General features: G+C 38.3%; 1 protein-coding gene across 1 annotated transcript in view; it reads right to left on the minus strand.

The window, feature by feature from the left end:
* YJEFN3 (YjeF N-terminal domain containing 3) overlaps window positions 1–6,656 on the minus strand; it is a 138,117-nt gene extending 131,461 nt beyond the window's left edge. Inside the window, exon 1 of the mRNA XM_063455365.1 lies at window positions 6,538–6,656. Coding sequence (XP_063311435.1) covers window positions 6,538–6,593 — 56 coding nt within the window. The 5' untranslated portion in view covers window positions 6,594–6,656. The remainder of the gene's footprint in view (window positions 1–6,537) is intronic.
* Window positions 6,657–9,147: the final 2,491 nt, after the last annotated feature.

A 9,147-nucleotide genomic window follows, 5' to 3' on the forward strand; every position in this document is an offset into this window, starting at 1 on the left:
ATGCTTTGTTTTGTCTTTACAATTATCTTTACAAAAAACATCTCTTTTCAGGTTAGGTTTCAGAAAGTCATCCATTTATATTTCAGGAATTAACATCTAAATCCCAGAGGACTGTACAATGCATTGTAATGATTGGCCTTTACCATTGACAATGAAATAGTTAAGATTTCTACCTCTCGAGAATTTACAAACTCTGCCGCCATAGGTCTTAGGGTCCAGTGTGGAGCTGCTGTAATTTTCATGTTCTTCCAGCACTGTTCCCAAACGCGAGTTTGCCCCAAGGTAGCCAGCAGGCCAGCTCAAGGGCCCCCTATGAGATGCGGAACACCACCGGTCTGGTTGCACTCGCAACCTTAGTAACCCCTGTTGTTCAGTGACTATACTGCAGCCAAGCCTCATAAAATAGTTGAACCTCTAGATCAGGGAATTCTATAACATCTGAGGATCTTCCTCTTGGGCACCCCTGCTCTAGATACTCTCTTACTTACATAGAGAATAAACTATAGCAACAGGTTGAAAAAACGGTAAGTTAATTAAAAATGATCTATATGGTATATACAAGCGCTACAACTCTTCACACACCTAGAACATTTAAACTGAGCGAGACAATGTGTAGAAAACTTACTATTGACTGGAAAGAAGGGCTACAACATTACGAGGAATGAAATGACTTGAACGAATACGGCTAAAAAGGTAAAAGAATTCTCCAAACTGTTGATATCTACAGAACATTGACTGCGTTCACAACTGAATCTATGTAGATATGAGTGCAATTTTAATTTCACCATTGTATTCATCTATGAACTATTCAGGAGCTGTTCACTGCAACAGTTTCCTTAAAGGTACACTAAAGCATTAGGAATACAAAACTATATTCCTAACCCTATAGTATGCCCCTGTCCTTCAGATTTCCCCAAAACATATGAAAGAGTTAAAAAAAAAAAAAAAACACACACACCTTAATTTCAGCACCGAGGACCCTTGACGCTAGTTCCCTCTCCTCCTCCAGCAACGTCAAGTCGATGGAGGAACCTAATGCTCATGCGCAGCAAGCATCGCGTGTGCATTAGAGTTTCCCTTTCATTCACTCAATGTTTTCCTATGGGCACTTTAAAGATGCTGGATGCCCCTAATGCAAAGGACTCACTTTATTGAGTTAAATTCGGTGAGCCAGGAAGTGGAAGACATCTACAAGAGGTTGTCTTAACCTTGCAACGGAAACAATACAGTTTGTATGGAACTGCAATGTTTTCATTTGCAGGGTTAAGAGGACAGGTGATCTTTATCTTCTATGAGATGATGTGGTCTGGGTGCCTATAGTGTCCCATTAATAAAATAGTTTCAAGATAAGGTAAGTGGAACTCCTTATGGTTCTGCTTTTTTATGTCCATTTTACTCTAATTGTTTTACCAGTCATCTTGAAATGGGCATCTAAAGTCATTTATCAGGTGTTCACAGAGCACACAAAATTAAGTAATTTAGTGACATTAAATACAAACAAATGGTGAGCCGCGCTTGGCAATTAAAAAGGGTTATACATACAATCAATGGAGGGGGATAATTGTGAGATGTATCTTAACAAAGAAATGTACAATAGTGTAATACTGTAAGCAATGCAGTAGATATAAAGAGAGTGCCAATAGAACACACACTTTCCAGAGCTTAAATTAGCTCTAATATTGCACACCAGGATGGAACAATCCCGCCCAAGGATATGATGTCAGATATCTTGAGCAGCAGTCAATAATATATGTGGAGGGAAGCACAGATAGGAAAACCAGTGGTGTAGTATAAGAATTATAAAATGAACATATTATATGGGTAAGTATTCTACTTACAATTTCTAGAGCGTGAACCTGCTCTGGTATGGAGCGCTTGGGTGGAATGACCCCACCTATGGATTTGATTGATATCCAGGGAGCCAGATGACAATAAAAACAGAAATCCAAAGGGCTTGATACTTACTTTAAAAAAGTACTTTATTTAAAACTTTAAGTCACTTATAATGGGAGCCTATGGAGATTGCATGATATGTCATTTCCTGTGCGACAAAGTCCCGTCCACCCGGAAGTGACTTCACCACACAGCTGATCGCAACTACATTGATAGAAGACCATATAAAAACAGAACTTTTGAAGCTGGACATTATTCACTTTTGAGAAAGCTACGGCGAAACACGTCAAGTGAGGTTTCTGGACTTTTAATTCAACTGTGGACTGGTATACATTTATAGTTTATTTTGTTAGTACCCATTTTTTATCACTTTTATTGTTTTAAATAAAGTACTTTTTTAAAGTAAGTATCCAGCCCTTTGGATTTCTGTTCTTATTCTCACCTGGCTCCCTGGACATCAATCAAATCCATAGGTGGATTCCACCCAAGTGCTCCATAGGAGAGCAGGCTCACGCTCTGGAAATTGTAAGTAGAATACTTACCTGTATAATATGTTCATTTTATAATTGGACTACACCATTGGTTTTCCTATCTGTGCTTCCCTCCACATATATTACTGACTGCTGCTCAAGATATCTGACATCATATCCTTGGACAGGGTTTGTTCCATCCTGGCGTGCAATATTAGAGCTAATTTAAGCTCTGGAAAGTGTGAGTGTTCTATTGGCACTGTCTTTATACCTACTGTATTTCTTACAGTATTACACTATTGTACATTTCTTTGTTAAAGATACATCTCACAATTATCCTCCTCCGTTGATTGTATGTATAATCCTTTTTAAATTACCAAGCGCAGCTCACCTTTTGTTTGTTTTTATCTGCTTGTTATTCACAAGGTGTGGGAACTCCTTGTAGGTGGATTGCTGCTATTTGTGATAAGAGAACACTATACACATTATTTTTGCCCTTTCTGTGATCAGGACATTGCCTACTTGTCTGCTGAGAGTTACGGGTAAATTAGGGGTCTTGGCAGTCACGTGACAGAGGAGATTTAATGTAGACAAATGCAAAGTTATGTATTTTGTGATGATGACCATCTAAGCACCGAATAACGTTTTAAGACATGGAAACTATTATAATAATAAAACAATTTTAATCGCTCTTCATCTGAAATTAGAAGTGTTTGGTATGGTATGCTACATAGAATATAGAAAGTATAAACTGAAACTATGACTTGTGAAAAATATGGGAAACAAAAATGAAAGTCAAATGCGAAGGACCTGTAACGAAGAGACATGGGAAGAGGAGAGAGCTGGACATTACTCTGCAATTATTCACGATTCACCATTTCACTTACTCTTTTTATTTTTTATTTTATTTGACTCTTAAACTCTTGCTCCTTACAATAAACTAGAGCAGGGGTAGGTGACCTTCAGCACTCCAGATATTGTGGACCATATGTCCCATATTGCTCTTAGTCATAGTGCTGGCAAAGCTTGAGAGGAGATATAGCCCACAATATCAGGAACACCGAAGGAGGCCTCCCCTGAACTGAGACCTGTCCCACATGATGGGATTACTCTGCTCCAAAGAGATACTAGCTTCTTAATAATGTCTATAACTTCTTTATAACGACCAGAACACTCACACTCCATATGGTTTCTCTTTATGTATTCTTGGACTGTTGCCTACTAACTTTTCACAACTATATTTCCTATAGTTCAAGTATACGGTTATTGATTTTTATTTTTTATAATAGGACTTTTGGTTTTCACAGCTACAGTGCAAGTGCTGTACCCCAGTTCTTGGCCCAACCGTTTTCATTCATTGGTGCCGCCATTTTACCAGGAACTGGGTCACAGTGACAACATCCTAAATGTGTCATACCCACAATTGGCATGTAGTGGTTATGATACAAAGACTGCTCCTTTAACAAAGCCTGTTCATATTAGAGTAATAAAAACTAAATACAAATATTTATATTAAATAGCACAATACTGTTACAAAACACAGCACTTTATAGGGATAACTAGTATTTGTGTATCCCCTGAATAATAGAAAATCACGTTCTACAGTAAAATCCCCCGAAAGAAAACATTTAATCATTTTTGTAAAAAAAAAAAATAGAATTAGAACAGAGATTTTTATCACATGCAAATGCAAACAAAAAAAATCATGTACAATTGATAAAAAATCATGTAAAAATAACAGACATTACTAGGAAATCTTTGTAAAATACATATGTTTGTGTTAGGGAGGGGGAAAAATCCTCAACTGTAGTCGAATATTATAGTTTGTTGAAATTAGCCCTTTTCCAGTTGACAGCAAGAGTCTGCTCTGTATTAATATGCAGATGTAGAGCGGAGTCCCGGCGTATTGCCCTGTCATGGATTGATAATTATAGAAGGCTCCCTACACAGAGCAGCTGTTACAGTCCTGTGGTTCTAAATCGAAGTCATCATTTAAATAGCTCCTAAGACAGCAGTTCTGAACCATTTAAAGCAGGAACACTTCATGATTATATATTATATATTATATATTAATTTAGTAACACTTACTTCAACTGGACAATCAGAAACCCATTCTTCAAAAGTAATAGAAATAATATGAATTTTGGAACCTTATTTGGACTCTACCCACAATAAAAGGGGTTATTCATTGCAATGGGTGAGGTAGTCCATTACAGTAAACCACGTATTACGGGCAATGCCCGGGGTCTTGTGAATATGATGTCTCTACCTCTTCTAGTGGAGACCCACAGACAACAGGGGTCACAGACAATGTCCCCACCCACAAAGGGGGGCACGTAATCATTGCACACTTGTAAGGATGAAAGTCTGGGCAGCCAACCAGGGCTGCCTACTCACCGAGTGCTGTTTTAGCTTTCTTGTATGCACTCATAATGTACTGAAATTAACTCGTGTACACCATGAGAACTGTGAAATAGGCGTTTGTGGTGCATTTTCATGCTGTCCTACTTGGTGACAGCATGGGGCTGTCAGGTAATCGGGATGACTATGGAACATTTGGCCTGGAGAAGCATTAGATTGGATTAAAGTAGAGCTACAGCATGGAGAACCTCTCGCCACTGGATAAGAGGTAAGTAACCTCTTAACTTTTACGTGTGCATATTTATAACGTGTATGTATATGTAATATATCAGTTTCCTGATTCAGTCTTATTGCCTCTAAAGACTTTTCACATGATCCTGGATCACACTAAATACTAATAATCCTATCTGAGATTAGCTCATCTGTAAAAATACCTGCTTTAAAAAGGGACACTACAGGAACCCAGATCACTTCATTTCATAAAAGTGGTTTGGTTGCAGTGCCCTTGTCTGTGAAACTCTGCAATTTAAAACATTGCAGTTTCTCATCAATTGACATTTCAGAGTTAACTCCACTTCTAGTGGCTGTGTTCCAGACAACCACTAGAGGTGCTTTGTGGTATTTCACTTAGTTTAACTCGGTGAAATGATTCTGGATGTTGTTGGGTTCTTGCATCACTGTGAAGTCGCAGGAAGAGGAGACCGTGACTTACCTGAAATCAGGTAAGTAAAAGAAAGGGCTTTTCTTTTTTTAACCCTTTAACGACCAGGCAAAGGCACAGAGATGCTATAGTGTTAGGAATACAGTTTTGTATTCCTAATACTAGAGCTTTCCTTTAACAAAAAAAACAATATATAAGGATAGGGTTTATTTTTGTCCTCTTCAACCAGAAACTGGGCAAGCAAAGTTAATGCCAAGTGCAAGCAATGACCTGAATGGAGGGCAAGGAGAAGAGGGGTAGGCAACCTTCAGCTCTCCAGATGTTGTGGACTACATCTTCCTGATGCTTTGCCAACATTCTAGCTGTAAGAGCATTAAAGATGATGTAGTTCTGAAGTTACCTACACCTACATTAGGGTATACCTGGGCATGTCCCTTTCACAGGGCCAATGTGTGTATTAATCCAGTTCTGTGATGTAAGTATTAAAAAAACTCAGAGACCTACAACATAGTAATCCTAACCCCTTAAGGACCAAACTTCTGGAATAAAAGGGAATCATGACATGTCACACATGTCATGTGTCCTTAAGGGGTTAATGAGGGTTGCTTATAAACCATGCATCATAAAAGGGAGCAATGGTTTAAATAAAGCCCTACAATCTTTAAGAACAGCTCTACCAGCATTCACTAGTTTAAATTATATAGAAGATAAAAATGGAATAGTGTGTGGTTTTGTCAAAAATATACCCCCTCCCCCCGATCGAATGTATTATATAGATAACGCATTAACATTTAAATGCACTTTAACAGCAAGTTGAGACTGAGAGTAGGTTAGTATTTGCAGTGCTGGAAAGTTGTTATGGTACATAAAGTGACCCTTTAAACTGGTTCAGCTGATCTTGCACTGTGTGTGTTTCTCGTGTGTAAGCACACCTCAACAAAGCAAAATAATCATTTTCCCTGGCTGATATATTGTCTCAGTAGCTGCTGATTGCTACTTTAGCTGAATGCCTATTATTAGAATATCAGTGTCTCATGCACAAGCTAGCAAATGATTTTATACAATAGCATGCGTTTAATATATCCTATCGGCTGGGTTTATTTGCCTGGAATGAAAATAGATGACAAATAATGGATTAAATTAGAGACTTACCTGATGTACTTTAACGGTCCTTGAATGTCACTATTGTGAAATCCCGAGTTACTCATTTTAACAGTATTGTGGCTATCTCGATGTGTCTGAGGATTTAGATGCTCTCAGCTGAATGTCTGTGTATGGTTGTGTGGCTACATACACTGGGAAGATGCAGCCAGTCAGCATCTATCAGCAGTGTCTGAGTTCCACCGGATTGGATGCCACACACAGGTGCTGGCTGTTCTTGCATATTTAACCCATCAATAGAAACACAGTGGGTTTTGTTTACTAAATAGTGAATTAGCAACCCATGGTACACTGTTTAGGCCACAATAGCTTAGTTAAGGAAAAGATAAAAACCTCCAGCCAGCTATTTTTCTTTAATTAGACTCCCTATATTCTGCAATTCAGTGTTCATTTCGTCACAATTTACAGCTTAGTAAAGAAAGCACAGTCTACCCGCTTCTATATGTGTTCTGTAAAACCCCAAGACCTCATGGGATATCTGTCCTTGCGTTATAGGCAACTATTATGTATGCACTTTTGTTATGCTAACATGTATTTATTTTCAGACAGCCATTATTGAGCCATGATGAAAATGTTTGTTCCAAATGCACTGGGCTTTATTGGGATACACATGAACTGTGGCAAATCAACAACCAAATTTACAAAAAGTAATCCAGTGGATCGATATGAAAAGGGGGTGTAATTTACAGGCTAAAGTGTGGAAAACATTCTAAACATTGTGTTAAAATCTAGGCGTCCTGAAGGCTTGAATATGGAATGGGATATCAATAAAATAATCTCCCATTAAGTATATGGTTGTAAAGCAGGCATGTCGGGATTTAATTAGCGGAGGCCAAAATAAATTAAAGGAGGTTATAATTCGAAATACAGTGGGACCTCGGTTTACAAATTGAATGCGTTCTCCTGGACGTTTCGTATTACGAAACATTTGTAAACCGAAGCGCGGTTTCCCAGAGGAATGCATTGAAAACCAATTAATCCGTTCTGGAGGTCAGAAAAAAGTCAAAATGAGCTGGCATGGAAACTAACCCACAATGCAGAACACACAATAAAAGGCATGCAAACGGTGAAGTTCAGATCCCTACCTTTCCACCGCTTGAGCAATGCACCACAAAAGTTCCAAAAAGTCCCAAAACCGCTGCAAACAATTTCCAGAATGGCTCCAAAACGCGATGCAAAAGCCACTCCAACACCTCCACACTCGATGCCACGTGCTACCCACAGGCTCCAGCATGCAGGGGGCGGTGCTATAAACCTCCCAGGTGCAATGCATCCTGGGGAAACTTGTTTTGTATTGCGAAAAAAAATTGTAAACCGAGGCATTATTTTCAATGGGTTTTCATTTTTAAACCGAAAATTATGTTATCCGAGGTACCACTGTATTTCATTTTAAATTCAGGTCTAAATATATTAATCAAGTTTGGCTAGTTTGACCTTAAATTTTACATTTAAAATTCACCTGGAATCCTCACTGTAGTGAATAACACTGTAAATGTATTGTATTTTTTTTTTTTACAAAGTATCAGTAAAGTTTTATGTCAATGCTGTACCATTTAGATAAACACAATGTAACTTGGTTGCGGGTTAAGGATTACATAGTTTATATTTTAGTTTGAGTTGAACACCTTAGTTAACATGCTGGTTATGTTGTCTCCATGCAAAGTAAAAAGTGTAAAGGTAAAGTATCCACACCCTTTACCTTATTCTTTATAAAAATAAAAAAAAATGAAAAATATTTCCCAGGGCTTTGATCACTGCCTTCAGTGATCAGAATTCAGATCACAGTATTTCTATAATAAAAAAATGTTTTAAATGAAAAAAGAAAAAAAATTATTTAGTTAAAGTGAAAGTTAATTTGTACATCATGCTTAGAAAGTTGAATGCTGAGGAGGCCTATAGAATTTTAACTGCTGACTCAGAGGCAACACAGAGTGATGCTGGGGATAACACTTTGCCAGACACTGCAGGGACCTCAGTAGAAAGCGCTGATTTCCCTGGTTCTGCTCATAGTGCTGATGACTGGGTACCCCCAATTGATTTCACACCTGACATTCCTTTACTGCCATTCCTGGAATTCAGGCTGACTTGTCTCACTATGGGATAGGCACAAAGCTATCCTAGATATAAGAGACTAATGCAAGTATTAAGAAAATTGGGCAGACTAGATGGGCCAAAGAGCTCTTATCTGCAGTCAAATTCTATGTTTCTATCGAAAAACTACCGCAACAAGAGGACATAGTCCTAAATTAAAGGGGCAAAGATTTCAAAATATCAGGAAGTATAACTTTACCGAGAGGGTAGTGGATGCATGGAATAGCCTTCCAGCTGAAGTGGTAGAGGTTAACACAATCAAGGAGTTTAACCCCTTAAGGACACATGACATGTCATGATTCCCTTTTATTCCAGAAGTTTGGCCCTTAATGGGGTTAAGCATGCGGGAGATAGGCATAGATATAGGAGACGGGAGATAGGCATAGATATAGGAGACTAGATATAGGAGACTAACTATAGCTCTCGGGATTTTATACAGCTATTCTTGGGGGATTATATCTTAGGGGAGGTTGTTATCCAAACAAAACATCTACACCCAACATAAAACCA

This window comes from Pelobates fuscus, chromosome 5 (genome assembly GCF_036172605.1).
Source record: "Pelobates fuscus isolate aPelFus1 chromosome 5, aPelFus1.pri, whole genome shotgun sequence".
NCBI classification, from domain to species: domain Eukaryota; kingdom Metazoa; phylum Chordata; class Amphibia; order Anura; family Pelobatidae; genus Pelobates; species Pelobates fuscus.